The 14,289-nt window shown below is 35.9% G+C and overlaps 2 protein-coding genes across 3 annotated transcripts in view; both read right to left on the bottom strand.

Moving 5' to 3' along the window:
* Positions 1–41: 41 nt before the first annotated feature.
* Positions 42–2,035, bottom strand: LOC110701711 (plant UBX domain-containing protein 2-like). Its single transcript, XM_021879337.1, is given in 2 exon segments — positions 42–507; positions 509–2,035. Coding segments are annotated over 2 exon segments (1,494 nt in total). The 5' UTR covers positions 1,718–2,035; the 3' UTR covers positions 42–222.
* Positions 2,036–2,965: 930 nt separating this feature from the next.
* The window catches only part of LOC110701710, a 53,599-nt gene continuing 42,275 nt past the window's right edge, over positions 2,966–14,289 (bottom strand). Inside the window, exons 50-63 of one of the 2 annotated variants that reach the window (XM_021879336.1) lie at positions 13,295–13,691; positions 13,089–13,175; positions 12,336–12,491; positions 12,053–12,237; positions 11,024–11,563; positions 10,219–10,396; positions 9,933–10,075; positions 9,723–9,849; positions 7,682–7,903; positions 6,814–7,164; positions 5,420–5,578; positions 5,003–5,275; positions 3,644–3,926; positions 2,966–3,334 (exon numbers count right to left, since the gene is read on the bottom strand). In XM_021879336.1, the coding sequence (XP_021735028.1) occupies positions 3,774–3,926; positions 5,003–5,275; positions 5,420–5,578; positions 6,814–7,164; positions 7,682–7,903; positions 9,723–9,849; positions 9,933–10,075; positions 10,219–10,396; positions 11,024–11,563; positions 12,053–12,237; positions 12,336–12,491; positions 13,089–13,175; positions 13,295–13,691 (2,971 nt within the window). In that variant the 3' untranslated portion in view covers positions 2,966–3,334; positions 3,644–3,773. Of the gene's footprint in view, positions 3,335–3,643; positions 3,927–5,002; positions 5,279–5,419; positions 5,579–6,813; positions 7,165–7,681; positions 7,904–9,722; positions 9,850–9,932; positions 10,076–10,218; positions 10,397–11,023; positions 11,564–12,052; positions 12,238–12,335; positions 12,492–13,088; positions 13,176–13,294; positions 13,692–14,289 lie in introns of both variants that reach the window. The other variant, XM_021879335.1, reaches the window with a different exon arrangement.

The raw sequence follows: 14,289 nt of genomic DNA, 5'->3' as shown, positions 1-14,289 counted from the left end.
AGGTTACGCAATAAAACAATACAGTGAAAACAGATGAGAAGTTGAAAAATTCTGTGTACCAATATAAATTTCAAACTTATTTTTGTCTGTATGAAAATCTACAAGAATACAATCATAAAGGGATAAGCCAATCAGTTTAGTAACTCAAATCAATTTTACAGTTGTAAGAAACTATAAGTTAAAGATGGATAAAACAATCTTTAAGCATACAATCATAAGACATCAAGATGTGCTGCTGCTGCCAAGAGGTTCACTTATTTCAAGCAGTTCATTTGTAAGGCCAGTGAATACCATGGAATCAGTCTCAATTGGCTTGAATTTCACAAGAGCAGATGGAACTAAATCTTCTTGCTCGAGTGTCAATGCTCTCTCTCCCGGTGCAGGAAAACACGGGATCACTCGCCGTTTGAGTGGCACAGGATGTATCAGCTCAAATTCCAATCCCTGTTGCTTCAATGCCGAGCTGACAAACTCGTAGAGAACGCTAGTTGGCTCCTTAGGTGAAAAAAACACCTTGCAGAACTACTCCATCAGGAAATTGTACCCTGATGATGGTTCTTGTATACCTCTTCCGAGCAGCTTGAGCTTGCTTCTCCTTGAATGACTTGGGGATCAAAAGCTGAGAATCAGCCATTTTTTTCTTCCTCATTTCGGCTTCTCTCCTCACCTCTTCAGAGGACAGCTGATAGAATGAGTCCGGTAACACAATTCGCGCTGCAACACTCTCAGAGACAGAAAAGAAAACTTTAATTTCTCTATCAATGATCTTAGGCTCATTCTCTTTAACCTTCTTTTCCACTTCAACCTTCTCATCAACCTTTACTATAGGCGCAGACGACACACTTCCATCAGGTTTCGCCTGTTCCATTATGTTTACAGTCTCTTTAATCTTCAGAAGGCGGTCCTCGGAAGGAGTATCCATCACAGCCCACATTTCTCCACCCTCTTCTTTAAGTTCAAATCCAACTTCTTGTAGCAATTCAATTCCTCCTGTAACTTCACCAATAGCCTCCCTAATCTTCGGATTACCCATCCTAATCTTACGAAATTTGGGATTCTCTGGTTCCTTCACTATGTTCCTCAATAACCTCATTACAACATCAACCGAACTATCTGATGGATTTCCTGATAAATACACACCAACACAACCTCCCAATTTATTCGTGGAATCCGCCTTATTTTCATTACCATCCATTCCCACTGAATCAGAATCCAAATCCAAATCCAATTCAACACCATCACCATTCTTGCTAGTCTTAGCAACAATACACGATTCAATATGAATTGACACATCTTCTTCAGAAGTAAAACCAGAACCACAAATTGGGCATTCAAACACATTAAGTGAGTACCCATTTTTGTTTCTTTCACCACTTGTTATAAACGAGTCAAATGGATCAAACCCATCTTTAGAAGGGCGATCTTTTTTTGAATCTGGGTTCGAATTCGAACCATTTTGACCATCAATTGAGGTGGGTCTAGGATCAGAAACTGGCGAATTTTTCTGAGGTAAAGGTTTGGATTGAACAGATGATGGATTTTGATTGCTGTTTGGATTGACAGATTGTGAAGGGCGAGTGAGGTTAGGATTTTTGGGTCCAGAAGAAGAAGAACCCAGAACTCTGCCTTGGCCCTTGAATTTGCCAGAGGAAGAAGATGACATTTGAGTATTAACCTTTTTCATGAAACCCTTGAATTTGTCTTTCATGTCATCCATTTTTTTTTTTTTTTTTTGTTTCCTGCAGATCTGTGTGCAGATGACAAATGGGAAGAGAGAGAAAGTGGATGATGTTTGATGAAAATAAATAAATAAATTGGAATGAGCAAAAAAAAAATAAAACAAAAAAAATTAAAGACGCGTACTCCTGATGTTGTAATTGGGTGATTAACCTGATTTGGTATTTTCTCGCTCGTGCCCAGAAATTTCGATGCCTGGAAGGCAGGAATTAGACAACGAATTCGTTCGTTGACCCTGAAAATTCAAGCCTAATAGACCTTTAAATTTTATTTGGCCGAAGGCTCGTTAAATGTCAGTAAGGGAACAAAGGGCAACCCGACAATGGATCTAATATCTATATTTATATCTATATAATTGATGAATGATATTTTATAGTTTAAATTAATGAAATAAAAAATATTATCTTTTGATATTAATAATTTTATTTAATATATAACCAAGGAAAATTCACAATTTATTTTTAAAAAAAATATTAAATGGGATGCTAAATACAACGAATAAAATTACAAAATTTATCCCATAAATATCAAAAATACAAAAAATAAAAAATACAAACAAACGGCTTCCTCTAGTTTTTATTATAGTAGAACTTTTATCAAATAATCGATCTGTAAATGTAAGACATACTCATAATAAAGGACTTGTGGACATAGATTTTTATATTAATATGATTATCTGATTTGAGTGTTAGATGTGAACATGTGGTTACAAACATCATTATGAAAGCACCGAATAAATAATTTGATAAACAACGCTAATTAATTTTCTTATTTCACTACTTTTGCAAAAACCTAATTGCTACATTGTTAATCTAACTATTGAAATTTGGATATTGTATCGGTATCTAGTATCCAATATTGAATATCAAGAATAATATAATTTGTCATCTTTAGTGTTTTTAGTTAACAATATTTCCATAGGTATACATTTGGTATTATTTCCAATATACTTCCTCAATCCACTTTTACAAGCGATGTTTACAAGCTGTACTATTAATTTTCAAAAATTAAGTTTCTAAACTCCATAACTTGTAGGTTAAGGGCATTGATTTAATTTTCATTGAATCCCTTCACTTGGGGTGTTAATTGTTATGCTCTCCCTCGTTGGGAATAAATACGAGCTGTACAGATGAAACGAGAGTTCTTTCACAAGAGCTTAACTATCATGACAACTAGCTAAAAAGAAGGGTTTTCACAAAAAAAATCCTGTCTGAATGAACTCAGCAAATGAGAAAATTCGCGCTCAAGCTTGATCATAACAAAATTGACTTATTTTCAATTACTTCAAGTCAGGTATAAATGGGCTTAGCTCATTAAGCAAAAAAGCCAGTATGAATAATCACATTGACTGTTCAAGTGAATTTACATACATGGTTGTACAATGGATGTATAAAAGAAAAAAAAAAAAAAGGCTCTAGCTCAATATAACCTATAGCAGAAACATCTGCAGCAATTCATGTACACGTAATGAACTCCGCATAATTTTATGTACAAATGCCTTACTGTTTCAGGAAGGGGTCAATAAATCACCCTCCTGAGGAAGTCAGGAAGCTTAACCTCACATGAAGACTCTTCTGTAGCTGTATTTCCTCTATACCTGCGAAGAAGTGATGAAAATTTGGGTTAAAAACTTGACCAGAATATCTGGATATACAAGAGCTTTAGGGGTTAATAGCCTGTATAAGACGGTTTGGAAGAGATCAGGCTGAACAGAAAATAATATAAAAAATGCCCACGTCCAATTTCTAAGATGAATGATATCTACGCAAATTTGCCCAAAACAAACCATCCCAATTTATTCAGATCAATGAATAATCACAAAGATGAACTGGCTTTGTGAGCTCAAAACCTTGCAAACAGATGAGATCAACAAATTCATCAAACAGTATAAGATTTTTACCATTACCTTTTTGGATAGAAAGTGCATGTACAAAGCGTGCCAGAATTGGAGAACTCCAACATGATTTTACATACTGATGGTGTATGTTTGTGAGGCAGGATAAATCAAGCTCCATGACAGTTGGAATAACTTTGCTCTAGCCAGGGCTACTTCCAAATAATGACCTTGTAGGAACTGATGCTGGGAATTGTCCTGTTGACCACACACTAACCCCTTCCTTGGGCACTGAATCTCCATTTGCGTGATCAGCCTTTGGGGAATAAGGTCTTGTAACCTTTTTTAGGGGTCCCTGAATAACATTTGAAAATATATGAAACATTATTTAATATATGATTGCCACTCCAACAGTCTACAGCTGTTTAATGAGAGAACAAAAAAAGATAAAATAAAACCAAGTAACAAAACAGTGCATATGAAAATATTGTTAAGGGAAGCAGCAAGAAAGACGCCAAATAAAAAAGATAGCAGCATATAAAAGGGATGTCAACATATAGAAGGGAGTCTGTGTCCTGCACTTCTACACAAACCCAACTACCTTAAATAAAAGTACCAACTAATTATACCTTCTCTGGGGAGTTGCTACTAGCTACAGCAGAAGGGGAACACTTAAAACACTGAAGAGTTGAAGCAAAATGATTAAAAAGATTTTTCTTGCAACATCTCTAACACACGAAAAAATATTCCAGCAGATTCACATAATTGCCCATTTGGGCATTTTGGGGTATTCATATTTTAAGCTGCTGAAGATGCTACACACAGAAAGATAAATGGCTTTTCAGAGTTCAGAATATCAAATAAGAACTGATTCGAACCAATCTAATAATCATTGTCACAAATTATTTAGATTTTTTTGGGTATTTACTCTGTATATAAAAAAGCAAACAGTCCCTTATATCTGATCCCGAGGGGAACCTTACAATCTAAGGCAGGATCTTGATTATGAAATCTTTGCTTCCAAAAGTACCTCAACCCGTACAAGAAGCATTCAAATATTGCTAGAACAACAGTCCTTTTCACTCACAAATACCAGGGAATTTCACTCAGACAAGACAACAATCTGAGAAGCTTCATCTCTTCACATATACACATACACAAACCATTGTGGTTCACCACACAGAAAGAATTGGGCATTGATTTTCCTTTCCCATTATTCCAATACTATCTTGATTGCATCCAATGACACAAAATTTTCAACCCCCACCCCTAGATGGCCAAACCTAGATGTAATAACGCATTTGTTACAGTAAGCAATTAAAGAATCTATGACCTTCAATAATGAGGAGACCAGTGACCCAAAAAATAAAGACAAAGATAAAGCAGTAAAATTTGAAAATATTACTACTGATAGGCATAACTCATCCTCACCTTCGACTTATTAGGTCCATAGGTGTTCATTGCTTGCTCAATTGCAGCATAAACCTTAAAAGCTTGATTAGAATCACGGTTGCATCTGACTTTATGAAATTGATCCTTGGTCTCTATTGACTTGGTTTGAAGGTATAGGATGACACGTGAAGGTGGTGCATTGGGTTGGTCTTTCTTTCCATGAGTCAACTCCATAGTTACCAGGTCATCCCATATAACATCCCACAGTATTGAACAGGGATCTTTGGCTGCACTGAATTTAATGTTCAAGGGCTGCTGAAATTTTTAAAAAAATGCAGAATCAATAATTCAGAGTCTTGAACACTAACAAGATTAGTATTGAAAAGTAATACCTGCAGTAAAAGTATGCAAACAGGATAAACAAAAACTGTCCCATTTTGCATAATTCCCACTTACTTGCAGAAGTACAGCTCTACGATGGGTGACTATTAAGATTTTTCCTTTAGGAAGCATAAAATGGTCTTCATATGCATCTGATAAAGCAAATTTCCCACGCACTTTGAACAAATCAACCTGGCGAAGAAAAGAGCCTGATTCTGCCAGCTGTAGTATAACCTTCATAATGAAAACATAAAAAAGGGTGAATTCAATTGAGATTTACATGATTGCTGTAAAATAATTATATATGACACAAAATATAGATGTAATGCGAATTCAATCAGCCCTTGGTATCTATATTTAGGCTTACATACAAGATTATCATTATTTTTAGCAAATATCTTGCCAGGAAAACGACAATTATGATAAAAAATGTAAAGCTCTAACTGCTAACAATAAGCATTTAATATTGACAAAGTAGTATTTTAGGCATAATTAGGATCTTTTTCTCTAATTTTAGCGTTTCTAGCCTCAATATTTCTTATTTTCACTTTTCATGTAGTTAAATTTAGAATATTTAGTGGATTAACAAGTTTTCATCCTTTTTAATTTTTATTTTACTATTTTCACATCGTTTTTGAATCATTTTATTCACATTTCCTTTTATTTCATTCATATTTCATCTTGTAGACCTTGAATTTACCTAGGTTTTGTTTTCTTTTTACTGGTATGGTAACCCATCTAATTGGAAGGAAAGCCTAAGTAGGAGTGAAAACCACTTTAAATGAGAACATACGGAAGCCCATTATTGTAGTATGTAAGGTTAGTGTTAGAACCCTTTCCCAACCATCGTTCACTTTGGCCTTGTCATAGTTAATGATAATTGTTAGTTATTAGCTTATTTCATTTTTGTTTTAGTTGGTAATTGACAACTTTCAACCCTTGTTTTGGCCTAGCTTATTATAATTAACACTCGCTGGTAATTACTCTTATTCCTTATGGATAATAAGAGGCCAGTCCAGTAGCTTGAGCACAGGAATCACGTTAAACGACACTATTTTCCGTCATACTGTATTTTCCGAAAATGGCATTAATTTGAGTTTGAGACAAAATCATGAGTTAATTGGTGTTATTAATGCTTATACCTCCAATTTCTTTTGATGTACCCATATACAGTTGACTCTTTTTTTCTAGGAGAGTTGAGTAAGAAAAAGGTGGATAAAATAAGAGAGGGGGGGTCAAAAGGTGGGTAGGTGCAACCGTGTAAGAAAAAGGGGAATAAAATGAAATGGAAATGGGACATACCAAAAAAAAAATAAAAAAATAAAAAAAAATCAGTGGGTACAGCTATAGGAAACACAGAAAGTATATAGCCTCACATCATTTTCTTGAAAAAAAGGGAGCAATAAAGACTTTCCACTAGGATCCTCTTCTAATTCAATAATAAAATGCAAATCAGAACCACGAATTACCTGTCCTTGTGCTTTATACTCATCATAAGGTCGAAGGAGGTTATCACCACTAACTACACGTGGCAATCTCCTCCGTAAAAGTTGCACTTCAGAAGTTAAAGCAGCTTGTATTTTCATTCTCATCGCATTGGCACCCTCAGTAGTTTTTGCAATAAGATCCAGCACACCACTCACTGGTTGCGCAGCAACACCTATTATTCCTTTTCCAACACCTTGAACGAATCCCTCAACACCAGATGATTTTGCACCCTCAATAGGCTTTGTAAACATTCCCGTTACTCCTCTAAATACACTTTTTGCTAGTGCTCCACCTCCCTCTCGTACAACATCACCGAAGTCTCCCACTTTCTCCTGCAATAAACACATATTTTATTGAGGTTATTGCTTCTGGACATAACTTGACCATTCATTTTATTATTAAGACAACCTGCTACACATGAGCTCAAAGACGTCTTAGGGAAAACATAATTCTGTTTCTTTAGGGGCTGAATGTTAGGAAAAATACAATGTCAGCTTTGTAAAATCATAGAAGAAAATCAAATATACAGTAATTTCATCACATTTAAGCCATCAGTCGTAAACCTAATTATTATCAACTCTCTACCTAAGTTTCCACATGAAAGCTTGTCTTTGTTAGACCTGACTATTGGAAGTTAATTATTACTTCGAATTGTTCTAAATTGAAAATGATTAAGGGGTTTCATGGCTTCCACAAGATAAAAAAATCTAGATTCTTAGTTTATTTTTCAGCAACAATTTGTAACTAAGTCAATCCTACCCATGATTTTACAGCAGTGAATTACAAAACAGCAAAATACATCAACTGAATTGCCAGGAAAATAAAAAGGTTAAGATATAAGCAAAAAACCTTGTTTTGTCTGCTCTGGATAAATTTCTTATCCATTGATATTGCTGCAGCACCTTTACTCATATGTTCAAGTGCACTGCTTGCATTCCCAAGTATATCAACGCCAGAAAGCAGCTGAAGAGGTTGGCTAAGCAAATCCTTCTGAATATTTGAGGTAGCATTACTGATAATAGCACTTTGTCGCATAGAAACATTTTCCACAAACCTCTGGTGTATCCTCACCTAATTAATACAGGACAAAGACAATCAGGATCGCAATCTTAGTTTCAAATTTTTTATTGAGAAACAAACACCACCACAAACAGAAGCGACAATCTGAATGCTATTTTCCAGAAAGGGCATGCTTAATAAGTGGTGTGTTCATGGCTGCTGTAGGAACATCAATTGGTAGCGTCTGATAAGACCTGGGTTATACCCTATATATGATGTAGATTCAAACCCTACGCTGATCCATCGAGTCTAATAAAATAATATCATTACCCAGATGGCCAGATCCATAGGGATTATCATCCAAAATGGTTCTCAAACTTACTGACATTTCAATTTTTTAGTGGACCAATCTTCTGCACCTTAATTATATGTACTACCTCTGCTTCTAAAAGTTCTCAAAACTTTCCTTTTCGTCTTTTTCAGAAACTTCAAACACTTTCAATTTATTCTATATTTGTGAAACCATTAATACCACCTTACCCCTCTTACCCAACTATATTCACATTTTTCCACTCTCTCTTACTTTATCAACCTTTTTCAAGCACCCACCTACCTTTTTACACTCTTATTATAACCACTTTCATCTTAAACCCACCTACTCTTTTTACTCCCTCTTACTTTATCCAAGTTTTCATTACACCCACTAACCACATCAACATTCTCTTTCGATTTTCTAAGCAAAGCTATGTTATTCGGACTCGGGTACCCATGTCCGACACAGGTACGTGTCCAAGAGTCCGACTCGGTTTTTTGTGAAAAATTCTATGATTTTGACCTAAAATGAAATGTCCAAGTGTCATACCCATGTCCGAGTGTCGAGGGTCCAACACAGGTACTTGAGGTAAAATGAAAAGTCCGAGTAACATAGAAGCAAACAGTAGATGTTAAGATTCTTTTGGAAACGGATGCAGGAGCTAGTAATGAACAACAAAGCTAAACATAATAATGAAATGAAGGAAGAAGCATACATGAATTTTTATGGATATAAAAGGGCTAATGGTCACACAACATATCCTAGTCCCAAAGTTCCATAACTTCCATCACAATTCGAAGTCAAATTAGGGATAACCTATTTAGAAATTTTGATAAAAATAGATTTAGAGTATGTGGGTTGGAGCTGGATAAGGTATGGGTCTGAAAACATCGGACCCGAACAGAACATATCCAGATGATTAGATTCTGAAAAAACTAGATCCATACACTTTAAATAGAATAAAAATCTAAGTAGATTACAAGGTCCATTATCACTGGTCATGGACTCATGGATGTCCATCAAAACTTGAAAGCAAGTGATCAGAGCTGCGATTTTATGAATCTAATTGTACACAATACTCCATATTGAATATGAGGTGGCTTCATGTACTCCCTCCGGTTGCTTGAGCATGTACTTTTAGGAGAAATAAGGTGTAGGCCATCAAATGTGTTATTATGATGTAAATGCAAATGTAGTAGGGTAGTTCTATAATGTATAAGTTGATGAGTGGGGTGTTCTATAAGAGACGGAGATTTTATATTTAGTCATCATTACACACCTTCTCACACATTAGTGGGACATGCCAGGGGAGAACGAAACAAATAAATATTAATGAGACCTTGCTAATCAAAGAAGTGTTGCAGTTATTATGAAATGGCCAAATCTGGGAGATGTTGCGGTTACTCTAAGAAAAAAGGAGTAGCAATGGGTTCCAAAGACTAATACAGAAAAATATAACTATGATATGGATTTAGTCTGACAGGAATAAATTTCAACTTAAAACTAATAAACAATTAAACTAGACTACAGTGGAAAGAAACTCCAACTAAAGTCAATGATTAAGGAAACATTTCTTACTGGCATATTTTCCATATTCCCCAGTGCCGTCATCAAGGATGCCCAAAAACCAAGGACACCCTTTGGTCGTTGAGTTGGTGACATAATCATTGACACCTTCAATCGTACTTCCGAGATGTCAAGAACCCTATAAAAAAAATAATCAAGAAGTTAGTAGCCGCACACAGTCGAAACATGATCCAACAATACAGTTCAAATAATTTCTCATACCCAATTTGGATGATTGGATCAATGGAAACAGCATTTGTTTTTGCAGCATTTATCCTATTCAGGTTAATCAGTTGAATCATCTCATGAAGGCGCCATATGATTGGCTCGTGAACATTTATTAAAAATGTAGAGTTGTCACATCCCTGTTCCAAATCATAAGATGACAATCAATACTGAAAGATTGATCACAAGGGAAAAAAGAAACACCCCCCCCCCCCCACCACACCCATATAAATAGGGGAAAAAAGGAAATAGAAAAAAGAAAGAATATAGATTGAATAATTACATGGAATCCTATATAAGGATAGACACACAAATCTAGTGACCCATTTGATTGTGATGTCACAGAGAATTTTAAGATATAGTCGATCTCCTCTTTGACCTTCTGCGGTCTAAAAAGAACTGGCATGGGAGCCAATGGGAGCTGATTGTCCACTTGAAGTCCACGCATTTTCAATTTAAATCTGCAACGAAAAGACAATGCCCAAGTTCAATCAGTGGTCATCAATAATGCAACTATTATTGGTGCAAATTAAAAAGCAGTTTAGATCACAAAAACAACAATACATTGAACAATCACAAGAGCTAAGCTTAATCAAACTACAACATAACACAGTTCCAACATAGCATATTTCTAAGAAAATACTTATACAAGGGAGTGCAACTGCAAATATAATATGTACTTCATCCCATACAAATATTGCTAATGACCAAACACATGGATAAAGAAAGCCAGTAAATGATACTGTCCAAATTTACTTGATAAAAGAAACCATGTGTTAGTCCTCTACAACTTTTCACAAAGAAATCAAGGAAATTAGAAAAAAACTTTTAAGTGTGGTGAATTAATGCATTAAATATACAAAAACATAATATATATAACTATACAGTTGAAATAAACCAAAATGGAAAGGAGGACAACTACTTCAAGACAATCAATTAGAAATTTGATCCTATTCTGAAAAGCTTTCTTAATATCAAAACAATGGACTACTTAACCCGTCCTCTTGATAATAATCCCAGGAGAAAAATATAGGACACGGCTCAGTTAGAAATATTCTTATAAAGCAAGTCAGAGCACTATGACCTACCTACTAGTCCCAGAGCCTAAGCCAGTAGAATGTGACAGAAGAAGATTCTGAACTGACAAATAAAGAATCTCTTCTGGTGTATGGTCAATAACAGACAAACCAAGCTCCGAAAGCTCAACAACTACATGGAATTCGGCACTCGAGGTAGATGAAGGATACTCATTCTCAGGTTCAGCACTGGGAAGGGGTGATACAGATGACGGAATTCTTTTCTGCACACCTGGTGCAGGGTCATCTTGAGGCATCCAATCACTAAGTTTAACCACATTCATCTTCTCTTCTTTAACAATGGCCACACTTATAGCTCTAGTTGGTCCTTCTCCAACATTCATGGGCTGGTGATCAAATACCTCATCTATATTGTATTTCACTGCCCTCTGTGGATCAGATCCATCTACAAATAGCTCCAACAAACGCCGCCTTCCGACATCTTCCCATACATATGAAGCTGCTGCATTTGGAGGAAGGCACCTCCACGAATCACTAGTTCCATCAACTTGGCGGAAGTGAATGGGGAAAAACATAGAACGATTCTCAATCCTGGTAAGAGACAGCTATTAGTCACTTGAGCCCATAAATACCAGGAACAAAAATGATATACAAGCAAATAATAAAAAATGGAGAGCAATACACTGGCAAGGAAGGTCACAAGTTGCAATAGTTCAGTACCTTCACAGGTGAAATTCACAATACGATATGACTTCCGTCATTCAATTCAAAGTAAAACTCCTAATTCTTAAGTTTTTATAAATAACTTGAGATGGATTTAATTCAATTACAGAATAAGGATCAAATTGGAAATTCCCCAAATATCACAGTTATTCAGATTTTTAAACCAAGAATTGTGCATAGAAAGACCAAAAAATTATTGCAGCATCCCAAAATAGTACTTAATTTAATCTCAAGTTCTCAACAATAGCTGAAGCTCATAAGCCAAAATGGAACAGATGAAGACACTATTTGCATAATTGTAGTCATGATCCAGGATTCAGATATGATAATTAAACCTGAAACTGGAACAAAACATACCTGTATGGACTAGACAGAGAATTTGGACGGAAAATAACTTCATATCGCGAATTTCCAGTGCCACTTCTCACAGTTACCCTTAAAATCAACTCCTTGCTGCCTGAGTCACTTTCCAGAACAATGGACATCATTCCTTCAGACCCAACACTAAATGGTCTGCTCCACTTATAACCATCCACCCGCAGCTGAAGCAAACAGTGAATTTCAATAACCTTAGGGCAAAGACAAATAATGATATTTAGAAGTCATCTTCACATAGTGAAGATAAATCTACTTTCTATACCTTTAACATTTCAACTTTAGAAGATGAGTGCCATCTGATGGCTTTTGGAGGATCTGTGGGGCGAATGTGGTCCATAAATGGAGCATGACACTGCTGAATATACACACTAAAACCAACTCTATTTATATACAATGTGTGTGGCTGGAAACGAATAACCTGAAAGTTTCAAATTCACATATCATTAATTGCAACACAAAATTCTGAAGGACAATCAAATAGGCAAAGCCAATAACACCAAAAGAACTACAGAGAGATAATACACTTTGACAAAAAAAAATGTTGGGTCAACACAGAGCAAGAAAATAAGTGCAAGATATACAGATTAACAAAATAATTAATCATTCAACTTGAATAAGAAGTAGCATCTTATATCGATATCAACATTATTACAGCATTATACATTTGTTTACTACTCTCAAGAAACTATGAATTATGAAATGAAGTAGCAGATCAGTTGGTTGCTTTATTGTATTACACAAAGTTCAAAATGCCTCTAATCCATAAGACCAACCCAAACCCAAAAGTTCAGGATCAGGGCAAGCACTTTTCATCTCGTGACTCAATCCTACTTGACCTACAATAATCTGAACTCAAAGATGACCTATCCAAATGACCAAACCTGATTTAACAGGCCTAGGTACGGTTAATATGAATAACTTCCTAAAGAACACGTCAAAAAGAGCCCTTAATTTTCAACAGACGCTTCTTACTGGCTCAACACAAAAAGACCATCTTCAAACACAGAATTCTTACCTTTGTTCTATCTGAAGTCATGTTCAGCTGTGCTGAAAACTTATAGTAAGATCCCTCCGAGCAAAAGGCTGTAACATCAACCCGCCCCTGATAATAGTTCACAATATTACATCATTAGTGCGGCTTCATGTGATGCCTTTCACAGCAACGGGGAAAATAAAAAACAACTTCCATTAAAAGAGCACAAAGGATTCTAAATCCACTACCTTTTTCTCAAGCTCAACAAGTGAAATACCAGGACTGTAGTTCTCAGAGTCAAAAATAGCTAGAGCAATCCCGACTTTAGGTGACAAATATGTATTATTACGAGATGTGAAGAGATGAACATTTCCACGTCCAACATAATCTTGGGGGGAGAGCATGCTGGGTACTGAGCTAGTATCCCCAATCACATCCAAGACCTGAACATTCTTCCTGGGGGCTGAATATTTTGCAGATTTAAAAATGCTACTGTCTCCATTATCAAGAGGCTCAATCTCCACTATCCGATAAGCCAGAGGCAGAGAGGAATCATTAACAATCCAATAAGGGACAAACAATCTGATGGTTTTGGGAGCAGCACTGGTGCCTCCCAAGTCACGCTCAATGCTTACTCGCAGCCTCCTGTAGATCCATAAGAATACACAAAATGATAAGATTCAGAGTAACAGCAAGTGGAGTAAACAAGGACCTTACATGTAATTATTTTTCTTCATAGATATAGAGGGAGATTATTTAAGATAGGAGAATGTAATTAAACGTGGAAATTCAGCTAGGATGTCCGGGCCCAGGTGTGGGAATCAGATATGGATCATAATCAGGAAATTCATTTACAATTCAAAATATTGAAAAAGGTAAAAACATTTACTGTTCAAAATCTTGATAAAGGTAAAAACGAAAGAAGATAAAAAAGAGATAGAGAGAAGTAAATAGACAATCACGTGAATTTATCCCCACTGCACATTTAAAACATAAAAAAGGGGAAAAAGTAGATATGCAGATCTGAGTCGGGAAATTGTCAAAGGTGGACCAGCTTTCCCATCACCGGAGAAGAATACCGGCAGGGTTAGTGGGACCAGTCTGCTCATCTCTCCCTTCCGCACAAAAGCCACAAAGTCTTGGCTCTTATTTTAGAGGATCCAAACTTCTATTTTAGATGTATGGTTTCTGAGTGCTGATTCCACTCTTTCTCCCAAGAGTCCAACACGGATCCCATATCCGC

This window comes from Chenopodium quinoa, unplaced genomic scaffold (assembly GCF_001683475.1).
Source record: "Chenopodium quinoa cultivar QQ74 unplaced genomic scaffold, ASM168347v1, whole genome shotgun sequence".
NCBI lineage: Eukaryota > Viridiplantae > Streptophyta > Magnoliopsida > Caryophyllales > Amaranthaceae > Chenopodium > Chenopodium quinoa.
Note: the sequence above shows the minus strand (reverse complement) of the source record. Positions and strands in the feature narration are given on the sequence as shown.